Source organism: Acomys russatus, chromosome 2, assembly GCF_903995435.1.
Source record: "Acomys russatus chromosome 2, mAcoRus1.1, whole genome shotgun sequence".
NCBI classification, from domain to species: Eukaryota; Metazoa; Chordata; class Mammalia; order Rodentia; family Muridae; genus Acomys; species Acomys russatus.
The window spans coordinates 73,157,022-73,172,087 of NC_067138.1; the positions used below are offsets into that span (position 1 = coordinate 73,157,022).

The 15,066-nt window shown below is 42.6% G+C and overlaps 1 protein-coding gene across 1 annotated transcript in view; it reads left to right on the plus strand.

Annotated features, from left to right (window-relative positions):
* The window catches only part of Pappa (pappalysin 1), a 245,077-nt gene that overhangs the window by 184,331 nt on the left and 45,680 nt on the right, over window positions 1-15,066 (plus strand). Inside the window, exons 13-15 of the mRNA XM_051163182.1 lie at window positions 1,297-1,510; window positions 9,261-9,429; window positions 11,825-12,008. Of these exons, the coding sequence (XP_051019139.1) occupies window positions 1,297-1,510; window positions 9,261-9,429; window positions 11,825-12,008 (567 nt within the window). The remainder of the gene's footprint in view (window positions 1-1,296; window positions 1,511-9,260; window positions 9,430-11,824; window positions 12,009-15,066) is intronic.

Here is a 15,066-nt window from a genome sequence, read left to right on the forward strand (position 1 = left end):
ATGGAGAAAGAAAATCCCATAGGATGTCTCTGGATTCCTGGGAAATTTTCCTGAAGTTAGAAGCGAATATTTTCATAGTTATTCTGGCAATGCAAACAGTGAGGAGCAGAGAGTGCAAATGTCATGCTTGCTGGAAGCCCATTGGATCTCACTGCCGTTATCTAAGGCTTCTATGTTCTCCTGTCTCTCACCATCAGATTGCCCTGTTCTCTGCCTCCTGGATATCAACTGTAGGCTTAGTGTCACTGAGCGTGTAAAACAGAGAAAGGACACCTGGTGGCCTCAGGACTTCCTCCTCCCACAAGGAGAACTCTCCCATCTGCCAGCACATGGCCAAGCTGGCACTACATTTACATGTAGAGATGAAAGTTTCAGAACTTAGCTGGGTGTGGTGGCGCACGCCTTTAATCCCAGTACTCGGTAGTCAAAGGCAAGCGGATTCCTGTGAGTTCAAGGCCAGCCTGGTCTACAAAAGTGAGTCCAGGATAGCCAAAGCTACACAGAGAAACCCTGTCTCAGAAAACAGACAAACAAAAAAACAAACCAAAACAAAAAAGAACTCGCTAGAATTCCGTCAGGGGCAAGTAGCAAAACACTGAAGCCTGCCTTTGTCTTTGTATCTTCTTCCTACCTGCTCTATCTGCTCCTTACTCCATGTAATCTGTGTGTCTTTTCTCTGTGCTACCATCTCTCCCTTCCTAAACCTGGGGAAAGGAACCACAAAACGTAAAGGACTCTTCTAAGACTTATATTTGATGCTACAACCATGCTGTACTTATCTGTGTACCCCAGTTTCTATATTGGAAGACTGGGCAGAGGTCCTTACCACCAAGGATTGCTCACAGGCCTACCTATTGATGAGCCCATGACAGTGAGCTTTTTCTCTGGGAAGGGCTGGCCGTTAACCATTATTTCTCCCACCTTTATGAGAGCCCAGGCAAGCAGCATGAACACCAAAGGCTCAAATCTTCAAGTCTTAAAGCAACGTGGGAGGGAGGGAGAGCCATAGATGCTTGGCTGAGGGTGGCCATTTGGGGGAGGGAGAGAGACTGTGGGCATTAGGTGAAGGAAAGCTTAGAGGCCAGGGAGGCAGGGGGATTGGAAAGATTTGGAAGCAAGAAAAAAGGCAGACAAAGAAACTTTCAATCAAACTCAAAATCCTCACTGGCCGCCCAATGGTGCTTTTGTGGAGTGACATGAAAGGGTCTGGGGGCTTCGGGAAGGGCCCCGATGGGGAGGGCGTGACTGGCCTTGAGTAATGAGCCTGGCCCCTCGGCCCTCTGTCTCCCCTGACAGGCCTCCATGTCTTGAGCTGCAGGAACAATCCCCTGATTATCCCTGTGGTCCATGACCTCAGCCAGCCCTTCTACCACAGCCAGGCGGTCCGTGTGAGCTTCAGTTCGCCCCTGGTCGCCATCTCGGGGGTGGCCCTCCGCTCCTTCGACAACTTTGACCCCATCGCCCTGAGCAGCTGCCAGAGAGGAGAGACCTACAGCCCTGCTGAGCAGAGGTAAGGCGGCCAGGGCCTCCTCACCCTGGATCATTTGTAGTAAGTGGAGACAGAAAGTCTGAACAGCCACTGCTGCTGCTGGTAAAGTCTGTGTGTTTCTCCATTCTCCATTCTCCACCCTCTGGCCAGCTTGCCCTCCAAAATTGAAAGGACCAAAAGTCCTTGAATTTTGGAGTGAACTAGAAAAAAGAAAGGAACCTCTTTTCTCCTGGCCTGCAGCTGTTGAATTGACAACAGGATACAAGGTGAGCTAGAAATAGCAGTTTTCTGCAGTAGGCTGTAACATCCCCATCTGAACAAAAACAAGACAGGTATATCAACTCTTGGTTCTAAGCATTCTGCTTTGATGGTAGAAATGTGGCAGGTGCCATGATATTCCTCCATTAAGGATGATGTAATTACTGTTTGTTTCATTCCAGCTCACTGTGAATTTTATTGAGAGAAACCCATATCTTCTGCCAGGCTAGCCCCTGAGCTTCCCGCAGTAGTAAAGGAATTTGTGTTTAAACTGCATTGCATCACTCCAATAGTGTCTTTTATCTGATATCTATCTATTCATACCACTCAGCGCTTGCCATTAAAGGACAGGATTTATTTGAAAGAATAAATTTGGGGAATATTTTTATCTTGGGGTTGAATGTCTACACTACTGCTTCTCAGTTGCACGGCCATACATGAGTCACTTCTCCTTTCAGAGTCTCTGTTCTCTATTTAGGAAGAAGTGGGTGATGACATCTACACATCAGGGTGATTGGGAGGGTTAACTACTATACTGTCAACGAAACCTACAACATTATGCAGAGTTAGTGTGTCACTGAGGACTATTAACAACAGTCATCTTCCAGCCACGATGGTGGTGCCTCTGTGGCACTGCAATCTGTGTATTGCTCTCAAAAATGCAAAGTGGAAGAAACCTCAGAGATGATTTAGGGCAATGAACACATCCAAACCTAGTGTTACGATCTAGGATTCCAGGGCCCTGGGATGGGAAACGGTCCAGTGTTGCTGAGTGTCTCTCAGGCTTGTTTAATAAGATCCAGAGGGACAGTTGGTATGTTGCTGGGCTCTGCAGAATGAAGCCCTCTGCATGGCAATTCAGTCCTGCCCTGTACACCTGGGGGCACAGAGAGGGAAGAGGACTGGTGATGGGAGGGAGACATTAGCCTTTCCCACGCCCCTGCTCCCACAGAGGACACAAAAGGTGGTTGCAAAATCCACATTGTTTTGCACCCACAGTCTCCAGCTTCTGTTGTGCAAAGTGTGTTGCAATCAGCACAGTGGAAGAGCTCCTTAAATATCCCCCATTGTCATATTTCATTCTAACAGCGTTTCTTTATCCCCATCTCTCCAGACTCTATAAAAATAAGTTCGTTCTCTGAACCCAGGGAAACAATGTCGATGGAAAATGCAAATCCATCGGATCGTTTTAACGATGTGTTCCTACTCCCAGCCGGTTATCTGTACCATCCACACGCTGACCAAAGCCAGCACTGACTTCTTGGAGCTCTTAACTAATGATTGCTGTGTGCTAGGGAAACAGTGTTTAAGCTCTGAAACAACCCAGTTGATATATGATTATGCTGCTCTTTAGTGGTAGAGGAACATGGATCAGGGACAAAACATTGTCCTGTCTGGTTCCTGTGGCTGTGGACTTTAGTCACTCCCCTTCTATGAGCCTCTATTACTCTTTAAGAGATGGGGGATGCATAGTCTATTTCCTGTGGCTCCTTTCAGGATTCACACAGCCTGTGATTTCCAGACCTAGGCAAAGTAAGAGGAAAGCAGAAGGAACAAACTTCCGTTAAGCTTATGATGAGTGCATTGTCTTAGTTCATCCTCACACCTGTTTGGGGACTGTATGACTCAGAGAAACAGCCAGTGAGTCAGGGAAAAGTAGACCCTAAGAAGGGAAAAGTCTACAGTTTGCCCTTGAAAGACAGCCTCTGGCCAGTGTCTCGGGGAACATGAAGTTGGGAAGAGGACTCTTCAGGACTTGTCCTTTGTGAGCATTCACCCTTCTCCTGCGGGTAAAGGGAAGCAGAAACGGCCATGAAGGCTTTGGCCAGCTGGGCTCTGCACTTGGACCAGGCTGCACAAAGGGCTGAGGCTGCAAAGCTGCAGGAGCCTTCTGAATGCCCCAGTGGGGAAAGGATAGCAGCTGTTCCTGGGGAGCTGCAGAGGCACTGACAAAAACAGGCAGGACTCTGCAATCATGCAAATGTAGTAAAACAACCCAGAAGACAAGAAAAATGAAAATAAGCAACAATGTGTATAAGGTCTGGGATGTGGTTCTTCATTCTTAAAATCAGCAAATCAAAGCGGTCAGCACCATGGCTTTTTACAGCGGAGACTTCAACTGGCTGTAGTTGGAGCTTTCCATTTTACTCTAGGCTGTTTTTCTGGCAGGAAAAGGCACTTTCCCCCCTTCCAGACATGTTTCTCTCCTCCCTCTAACTCTTCCTCTTTTCCCTCCCATTTTCTTCTCCAGAGAGCCCTACTAGATCCAATGATCTGCCTTGAGAAAAGCACTGTACAGCAAAATCAACTTAGATGCTGTTTTATGACTTAGATTCAAGGTTACCTAGCACCTGGCCAGTACTGGGCATGGATTCAGTGTTCTCCTCCACTGAAAGGATCAGATTATAAGTAAGAGGTCCACCCAGCTGTGAAAACTGAGCCACTCTCAGCTCTGTACCTGGTTGGAGAATGAGTCAAAAAGAGGGAGATCACAGGGGCAGAGTGAGAGGCTTAAGGCTTCCTTATGGAGAAAATCTCTAGTCATGAAAAGAGTATCTACATAGTCCATCTCCTTTCTCTTTTTCTCTTGCCTTCTACACCATTTCTACACATACCCTCCATCCATCCATCCATCCACTCTGTGGTCCTTAATAAAAATCAAACAATTTATATTAATTTCAGTAGGCTAAGTATTTAGACAGTTAAGTTACTTCTACTTCTCTTTTCCCCTCCTTTTTCTTCCCACACTCTCCCTTCTACCTTCCTCCTATCTCCTTTATTTCCTACTTACTCTACTTCAACATCTTGCCCTTTCTACATGTTAGCATATCCATGGAGGTAATGGTGATACCTAACATTTAGAAGGCTCTTTGCTAGATATAAATTCCTCATGTGGCTCCAATGAACTCTTCTCATTTGGGAATAAGAGAGCCCAGACTGGAGACAAGTGCTCCTGCAGCCTACATTTCCAGGACCCCTATTGTAGAATGCCTCATGAAGTAACTGCACAGGAATTCACACATAGCCATTGGTGGTCAGATGGACCTACTTATGACCATGAGAAACTGTTTGTATAAAGCAGAAGGACTGAAAGCCTCAGGCCTCTGTCTACTAGGCACCCAGACTAAAAGAAAGAATTGCTGCTTCCATAGCCAGACACTGGCCAGAGAGCAGCCACCAGTTCACCTTGACTTTTGATAGTCTGTCTACACCCTATGAAACACTGAGTTTGTACCTGCTACTTTTTAATATCTGGTTGTCCAACCCTACTGCCATGACGTGCTGGGCAGTAAATCTTTTACCATCACTTTCCCTTGTAGCCTCATTTCTGGGCAGTTAAAGGAGGTCCTGTCAAGGTAACTTTTCTCTGTCTCTCTCCCACATGACCTGAAGAGTTGGCACTCAGGTTACTTTCTCTTTCATTTTCCAGTTTTGACCATGTGGCCATCTGTTGTTCTTGTTGTAATTACCATTTAATGGCATAATTGTAGCTCAGCAGAAGGCCACAGGAATTATGATAGGACTTAAAGGGCAGAGCCAGAAGAAAAATGTTTTCCAGCTCTTCAGTACTAGCTTTCTCCTGGTTAATAGGTTTGCTTTGGTGTCAGCCGTTGGGTGTAGGATGTCTGCTTCAGTTATCAATGGGGGAGGAAGGGCCGCTAAAAGACTGCTGTGGTATCACAAAAGGTTCTGGCTTCATAAAGATTTTTGAACATGTAAGTAATTAGACACAGGAGTATGTGTGCACATGTAAGCAAAAAGAAGAAAAAAGAAAGAAAAAGAAGGAAAGAAAGAAATCACCTTTGCCTCAATGTGAAAAAAATGATAGATTCTCTTTTTCAGCCACCCAAGCAACTATATTCATCCAGCAGAGAACAAACTTTCTTTGATTCCCTTTTCTTTTTTATTGACTGTCCATCATTAGAGTTGACTCCTTCGCCCTCACCCCCAATTAGGATAAGGGGCTTTTGTTTGACTTTCCTTGGTTTTGTATTTCAGAAATGAATCACAGTTATATAGAAGAAGATATGTGGGAGGTTCAGTTATTCTTCTGCAGACTATTCTTTTTCTTCTGTGCATATAACCTTTTTTTAGACAGTCGGGTAGTGCTGGAGAGAATAAGAGCTGAGGGAGAGCAGCAGCTCATGTCCTTTAGAGTCCTGTCTAAGCAGAGGTGCCCCTGGTAAAGCCATTCCAAATGCTTATTCCGAAATGAGAATAATATCATTACCTCAGGGAATACCTGTGGAGTTGCTGAGAAGGTGTTATAATGAAATTCAGTGTCTGATGCCTGGCATTTCTTACGTCATTTCCCCTTACTTTCCTTCTTATTCGCAAGTCAACAAGCCAGGTGCAGACAGATGTGTTGGTAAACAAAGGATGTTTTGCTTCCAAAGTGCATTCTAAGAATACACTGGTCCTAAGAATTGCCCCACAATAGAAGGGATATTAGACTTCAAAAAATGACCTCCCCTTTTAGCCCATTCTGGACATCATCCAAGTGCATCACAAGATTCAATATTCTGAGAAGTTCTAGAACAGTGTTTCTCAACCTGTGTCATGACCCCTTTGAGGTTCAAACAGCCCTTTCACAGGGATCACCTAAGACAAATATTTATGATTCATATTGGTAGCATATTCCAATTATGAAGTAGCAATGAAAATAATTTTATGATTGTCGGTCATCACAGCATGAGGAACTGTATTACAGGGTAGCAGCAACAGGAAGGTTGAGAAACACTTTTCTTGAATAAAGAAAGCTCGCTGATCTCACTACTACCCACACTTGTCTGAGAACAGAACTCTTTAATAGGGAAGTTCCCCAAAGCAGGAAATATTTTCCATCTACAGGAGAAAGAGACAGAGTAGGCAGGCAACCTTCCCATGGAGTTTCAGAGCTTCCAAAGCATTTATTCTGTGCTAATGTTCCTAGTTTACAAATATACCAATCTCCATCCCACCCTGGCTCTATGCACTTCCTTTTCACTCCGCCTGGATCCCTTTGTCCCAGAACATTATAACATTCATATCCACATTTTATCCAGATATTAGATAGAATTTCTTTTCCCCATAGATCCCTCCAATAAAATGTATCTCGATCTGTCCCCCAAACAATGACTCACTATCAATTCTCTTTGATTTTAATAGTCTGGCTATTCATATCACTGCCTGCAGTTGTCTCGTATATTACTGTACTTGAGTATGTGTGCTTCCTCTTCAATGCACAGGAGGAATAACACCTGATTTGTTCTCCTAACAGTGCCATAACCAGTGAGCATCAATTTGCCATCTGTTAAATGAATGAATGGCATTTCTTCTGTTTACAACTTTGAGAGGCAAACCAGGCTTCTGCTGCCAATGTCCAGATCAAGACACTAGGGTGTTACACAACTAGCTACGATGAAGAACCAACAAATGACAGAGCTGTACTTCGAACTCAAACTTTCCCCACTCATGCACTCTGTTTATTCTATGGGATTAAGTATTTCAGTTTTTCATTTTCTATTGAAGACCCTCAATATGCCCAGATCAGGGATCAGGTTACAGTTTTACTGTCATAGTCTCAGAATGCTGTGCTTCTCAGTCCTGACAGGATGAGAACCAATGGGCCCTCTGAGAGTGCAGAGTGAAAATGCCCAAACTGTAAGGTACAGGTCAGAAAGACAATGTGGGGGCTCCCAGTTTACAGAGTAAGCTGACCATATGACTCTTCCCCAGAACTGGAACAATGTGAACATGCATTGCTTGCTGTCCAAGCACGTATGTTGACTCCATAGTCACAGTCTCTACTGGACCTCGCATTGGTTCAGCATAGCATTACTCTGAATAAGGACAGAGACTAGCTCAACAGTGGACACAGAATGTCAACGTGTCCATAAGTTCATGGGGTGTGAGGACACAACAAAGCTATATGAAGAGATGCCTGTCTTTATCTGGCCAGTTTAAAAACTAGATTCGCTTGTAGTTGAGAAGATGCGAATCCAGATCCTCAACACCTTGCTAAAAACAAAATACTTGTGAGGATCTCAAAACTGGTGCCATAAAGGTTTGAAGCAGAAGGTTTGGCTTCTGGTCAAACATTGGCCTTTTTCTTAGGTAAGACCAGAAAAACAAATGCCAGGCATAGAGGTTCATGCCTTCAATTGCAGCACTTGTGAGGCAGAGGAAGGTAGGTCTCTGTAAGTTACAGGCCAGAACTGCAGAGTAAGACCCTGCCTTAAACCCCCCTCAAAAAACCCCAGGAAAACCAATGTCTTGGGGAACTGGATGCAAATCTAGCCACCTCAGCATCCTATAGTCAAGATTTTAGGATAAACATAGATACTGAAAACTTTAGCCCAGAGAGTTTTTGTGCTGAACACAATATTTCAACTACTGTGAAAATTTTAAGCCACAGAAGCTGTTAACTCCCAGTTGTTTAATCTCTGTTTTGCCAACTTCTAGGTACAAGCCAATTTTATTCATACTGCAAAGTATAACAGAATGAACCGGCATTGTCTCCATCCATAACTGTGTCCTAGTACAGATCCATAGGGTAAAGTTAGCTATGAAGATTGGGGCGGGAATTTAAACAGGTTAACTTATGCTTGCCAGGCTCCAATCTTTCCAACTGTAAGCCAAATACCACTCATTGCATAGATTATTCTAAGAATGAAGTAAGCTCTTTTAGATATGCTGTCAGTGGTAATTACTAATGTTCCGGAGTGTCTGTATACTCTGGGGAAGTACGATCAATCGGGCACTTCCCAATAGGGAAGGCCATCAAAGCACAGGGGCTTTATACTACTTCTAATTGTATCTTAAAGATTAGTATGCATTTGGGTGCCTGGGAGGCACCTATGACCTGGATTTGAAATGCATTGAGTATGAGGCAGCAGGATGAGAGACAGGAAGGCAAAGTGTTTGCAAGGGAGCTCATTTAGAGACATAAAGGCTTGGAATAGAGTTAGCTCTGACTGTGCAGAATTCAGATTGACCAAGCAATGAAGATAGCAGTTAGAGCAAGACTCAAGGTGTGGTTTCTGTACATGTCCCCCAGTGATTTTGGGTACAGCTTACATCAGCGTTCTGAAATTTTCTGAGGTGGGGTAAATCTGAAAGTGTACCCATAAATAACACATTTGCCCAAGTCACACAATTTCTAGGGATTAAATACAGCAGAGTATCTGTATAACATTAGCTACTGATTGTTGAGGCTTAGAATGTCCTGGGAATTTGGCTACACACATAAACTCACTGGTCTAATGCTCCCTATGACTCTTGGAAGTCAGTACTCACAGAAGTGTTCAAGCGATGGGATTTGAATCCAAATTTGTCAGCCCCAACTTCTTGTGTTCTGAAAAAAGCCATAACCATGCCCAGTAGAATCATTTCTGCCTGTCTCAGTGCCCTTCCTTCTCTTTAGTGTCCACTTCCTGATACTTTGAGAAGAAGCCTAGTCTTGACCTTCTAGCTGGAGTCAAGTTGTCTTGTGAGGAAACCCGTCTTCACCTTCTTGTCTCTTCCTCCACAGCTGTGTGCATTTTGCCTGTGAAGCCATGGACTGTCCAGAACTGGCTGTGGAGAATGCTTCTCTTAATTGTTCCAGCAGCCACCGCTTCCAAGGTGCACAGTGTACTGTGAGCTGCCGGATGGGTTACGTGCTGCAGATACAACGGGATGATGAGCTGATCAAGAGCCAGGTTTGTGGATGCAGGCAGGAGAGCCCTTTCCCTGTCAGGGAAGGCTGGCACATGTGGAATGGGTTCTCTGTAGAATCTCTGGCACTGGAAAACTCCTGCTATATATGTCAAATAAAACTCTCTCTTCCTTTTTTTCCCTCCTTCCCTCTCCCACTCCATCTCCCTCCCTATCACTCTTTTTTCCCTCTTCCTCTCTCTTCAGCTCTTTTTCATATATATATATATATATATATATATATATATATATATATACATGTATATGTATATATATACACACACATACACACACACCACATCACACCACACATACATATATATGCATGCGTATAAGTAGATTTGTCATAATGAATTAATCAACCATACAGCCAACAAACAAATCAACTGGGACTCTCTAAAAAGGTTTCTGTCCAAAATCATTACAGGCAGCATATATCAATGTTTTTACATAGGTAACAGAGCTACGATCTAGGATGAACATATTGGAATGAGATGCTGACCTTCAAAATTCTGCAAAATGTAATAGGCTGTTTAAAGCAGATGGGTGCTCCCAATCTATGAGTGTCTATTCATTCATTCATTAATTCATTAATTAATTCATTCATTATAAAGCATGAGTTCACCATGTTTTGTGCTAGGTACTGGGAAAATGAAGTTTCAAAGAATAAATTGTTCCTTAGTGACTAGCAGAAAGCATGGAGACAGAGAGACAGGTAACAGTTTGTAGAAGTATGGGGAGGGGGGATGGCAGTTTAAGAAAAATATCCTGGAGGAAGTGATATGAGAACTGAGAAGTGGTTTGATGGGTAGAGGTGTGTCTGCAGGAGGCAAGCAGGGAAAAGGTTCAGGTACAGGCAGGGGAGCATTTGTGGAAGCCTGTCAGTGCTGCCAGTGGGTCACATGTGCAGACTGGCTTCTCTTTTTCTAAAATCATGCAAGTCATGGGGCTAGAAGGGTCAAATTAAGGCCACAGGTGCCAGGCCCTGCCAGTTTAGTTGGGAACTTTGAAGTTGTTGTGGCAGAAGAAGCTGTAAAAAGACATGGCATGAATAAATCCTGATAGACAAAGGCTTCCTTTGGCTGCCCACATGGGTGTGGCACGAGATATAGGCAGTGAGTGAGACAGACCCATGAGAGTGTTGTCTATGGAACTCTTGGAGGTTGGGACACGTCCTGAATGAAATTATTGGTAGTTAATGAAGACAAATGGCCAGGCAAACCTTTCTTTAGCTTGATGTAACTTTGAGAGTCTGAGGTGCAGTGGGAGGGAGTGGGACATGCTAGCAGCTCCAAGCTTTGATTAGTCCAGAGCTGTCTCTAGATGTAGCTTTTCCACAGCCCCAACAGTAGACTGTGTCCTCGTGCTGCTAGCACAGAGGGACACATTCTTTATTGCTGGGAACGCCTATTTGTGTAGAGCTTCTGGGTTGGCTTGTCTTAGACACCTACTACCGTGTGCAGACATGGCAGGTCTGCACTCCTATGGAAACAATTAGGCTGCCTTGGCAGTGAGAGAACTCTGTTCCCTTTGATGTGTACTTAAGAGAGGAAAATGTCCTTTGCTTTTTAAAAAACCCCGAATCAACATTTGGCACTCTCAACCCCCAGGGGCTTGGCTGTTTCCTCCTTGAATGGAAGACTCTGGGCTGCCAGTGACAGGCCTTCTCTTGGCTCTATAGCATGGCCTCACCCTGCCACCTACACAGCCCTACCATTTTTTTAGTTTGGTTTAAATCATCCAGACACCTCAGTGTTCCTAAATTCATTCCTTTTCATTGTATTTTTCCTTGATTATTAAAATTTTGTTTTCTTTGGCGCCACGAAATAAATGTCAGAATAGGCAGTAGTGTAATCCTTGGGGTCAATTCATTCATTTTACCAGTGGGAGAGAAAAGACCTTCCCACGAAGAGACATCTGGTCTTCTATACCCAAAAGCACTCACTAATTTAGTACTAAGCATTTATTTATCTCTAAGTAAAGCCCTTCGAGGAAAGATACCAAGATCAGCCTCTGATGTGGTTCTATTTAATGCATTTTAGAGTCTCTTTTGTAAAAGAAGTCACACCCTGTGAAGTCTCTGTTTCTCAAAACTTTCATAAAAATGGATATGATGATCTATTTGGAAGACATTATAGATTATATTTCTTAGCATTTAGCTTTTCTTTTAGGAGATGCTCATATATTTCTATAGGCTTCCATTTCTTCATCATTTAAAGAAGATTAAACACTATAACCCATACAGTTGTTGAGTTATTTAAAATGAGTTCAAATTAAACACTGAGAATTGGTTTTCTCTTTTCTAGACAAGACTCTGTCCTCCCACCTATGGAGAAGTGTATTCCCTCATATATGAGGACTTATCTGTTCTCCCTCATTGTACCTTTCTCTACCTCTCAGGTGGGGCCAAGCATCACAGTGACATGTTCAGATGGCAAATGGAACAAGCAGGTGGCATGTGAGCCAGTGGACTGTGGTATCCCAGATCATCATCACGTCTATGCTGCCTCCTTCTCCTGCCCAGAGGGTACCACCTTTGGTAGAAGATGTTCCTTTCAATGCCGCCACCCTGCCCAGCTGAAAGGTATTCTGAGTTGTTTGTCTCATCTTGGCCTCCATCATCTCTGACAAATCTAGTGGCTGTTTTCCCAGCCTCCTTCTGAGTCTCAGACACCAAGAGGTTAATTAAGTTCTTTTTACCATTTGTAGTCATGCAAACTGTCTTGCTGTACATCCAGGAATTCAATAAAGCATGTGGGTATAAAAATTTACATATATATAAAATGGAAGTGAATACCCCTTTAATAGTTTGAAAATCTTGCAAGAAGATGGTGGGGGTGGAGCAGGGCAACAAAGAGCATTATATTTAGAATTGATATATCTAGCTTATTGTGTATGATTAAGACTCAGCAAACCTTATAAGGTGTTGTTAGTCTTTGAATTTTCCAAAGGAAGAGACCAATTATTGGACATTAAAAAACTAGCCCAAGGTTGCTATATTAGTGATGGCGACCATGTTGTAACCCAGGGCTGTCTTCACCCAATGTCAACTATACTCTTTACAAAGGGAGACAGGGTGTGGAGAAAAACTGATACGGCCAGGAAGCAATAAGAATATAGAGGTGAAGAAGAGGGAGTTGGGCAGGCTAAAGAAGAGGTGAAAATGTGACCTGAGGGCACATAGTGAAGTTATAGAAATAAAAGTCTTAGAAGAGTTCTCAGAGCCCACGCAGAATAACTGGAAACCCAAATTACATCACAGACTTCACTGGAGCAACTTTGGCTAAGTTTTGGAGATATAAGGGCTCTACCCTGTACAGGGTTTGTTAGCTGAAATATGTTTCTTTCTTGAGTATCAACAACAATTACTAACTTGATCATAGATCTCATATTTTTGTCTTTCATGCCTCGGAATATGCATGACGAGTTCTGTTGCATGTGGGGACTTAGGGACTAGGTCTCTGCATACTCCTAATAGCAGATAAACTACTGTGTATGGCTGAGGTTTAGATACTTCAAATATTATAAGCATTAAAAGTCTCACCAGTTTTTCAAAGGGACATTGACCTCGAAAGGTTATATGAACTCATAGCCTTTGCAGGCAATGGCTATGTGGTCAGAAACTCAAGGAATGACATAGACTAAGACTTAATAAAGTGTTTTGGTTGGGTGCCTAAATATTGTGATAAAGAAAGAATATAAGAATAAAAGACCCAGATTTAATTATTAACTGTCCCTCAAGAAAAACAGGAAGTACATTGAGCTACAACCCCCAGCTCTTCCTCCATTTTTGGTGTTTGTTTATTTGTTTGCTTTGAGACAAGGTTTCTCTGTGTAGCCTTGGCAGACCTTGGCTAGCTTTGTAGACTAGGCTGGTCTTGAACTCAAAGAGATCCACTTGAGAATATTGATGAGCATCTCAGCTGGGATTACAGGCATGTGCTACCATACCCTGCTGCTCCTCCTCTTTTATACATACCCTAGCTCCTCCTCTTTTTCTATCAAAGAATATTTGAATAAGAAAAAGAATTTTCATTTGAGCTACTACGAATATTAAAATCAACAAGAAGGGAAGAAATCAATAGAAAATGGAAACTTTCCAGCTTCTAAGCCCAATGGTTCTCAACCTTGGGCCGTGATCCTTTAATATAGTTGGGGTGACACCCAACCATAAAATTATTTTCATTGTTATTTTATAACTCTAACTTTGATACTGCTATAAACTGTGAATATCTGTGTTTCCAAGGACTCCTATGAAAGAATAATCCCAAGGGGTCATTACCACAGGTTGAGAACCCCTGTTAGAATCTAAGTCATCAAACCCATTACATGGCTCTATCTGTCAATAGGATACAGGATGTGTTAATAGCTAAAGAAGCATACCATTCTTAACTAGAGGCTTTTAGGAAATGAAGTTGAATAAATTAGCATTGATTATTAAACATGGCAATGCCTTAAGCAAAATTTTCTACCTTTGTGTGTGTGTGTGTGTGACTACGCATGAGGAAAATGGACATTGCTACAGAAAGTTGGTTTCAAAAAAAAAAAAAAAAACCAAAACATCATTTTGACATTGTTGATTCCCATTTTGCCCATCTCTTGAGAACTCAGGGAAACATCTTGACTTAGCAAACTGGTCTGTGAGGACCAGCTGCTAGTCCATGCAACTTTGTTAGCAGCTCCATCATGCCCAGAGAGCCTTGGTCTAAGGTTTCCACTTAGACTTGCTGGCAGCAAGGACTGGGTGAAAGTCGTATTCCCTCTTAGAGCTTCTTGATGCTTGCTGTCTTTCTCATGAAATGATCAAAATGATCAAAATAACCTTTCTTCCATTATTTTACTTGTTTTGTATTCTCCCTTTCTACCTCTTAGTTTTTGTTTCTTTACATTGTGTTTTTTGTTTGTTTGTTTGTTTAAGCAATGGCTTAGAATCAGAATGTTCCAAGTCTGATCCAGCAAAACATCTTAATGGATAACTTCCATACAAAGACATTTCTGTGCCCGTACATGTACACATGCAAATAACTAAAAAATAAATAAATAAGATGCAATAAAAAGTTAAAAATAAGAAAGTCCAGATTTTACTGTTTTTTTTTTCTTTATGAGCTATTTGATGGTAGCTGAGCAATGCTGCTCCTATGACCCATCACAGCCTTACTTAAAAAATAAGCTTATTAGTGTTCACTGTCTAATAGTCTAGAGAATGAAACATTGGCACTTATAAGACAACTGAACTGGAAAGACACTTTCTGAACCATTTTCCCTCAACATCTGAACAGTGGGTGAGCCACTGCTGACCTTGTCCTGTGTAATCCTCATGGCTAGCAATGACGCAGTCATATTCACTTCTTATGAAATGCTCAGACAACAGTATTGTTGTTTTAAGAAGAGTACATACCATTCAGGACAATCTGATAACTACGTCCCTAAAAATTCTTACCCCACACAAGTGGAATAATCCCCCTTCTTCGTCCTTTCCAGGTGAAATATTGCTTTATTCTAAGCCTCTCTTCCTGATTTACGCAAAACAGCATGGGAGTTCTAGGTATTAAAAAAAAACTCTGCCAAGGTTTTCACTATTGTTGTTGTTGGCATTTTTCAAATAAGCTTTGTAAGCATAGGTCAAAGGTATAAAAATTCAT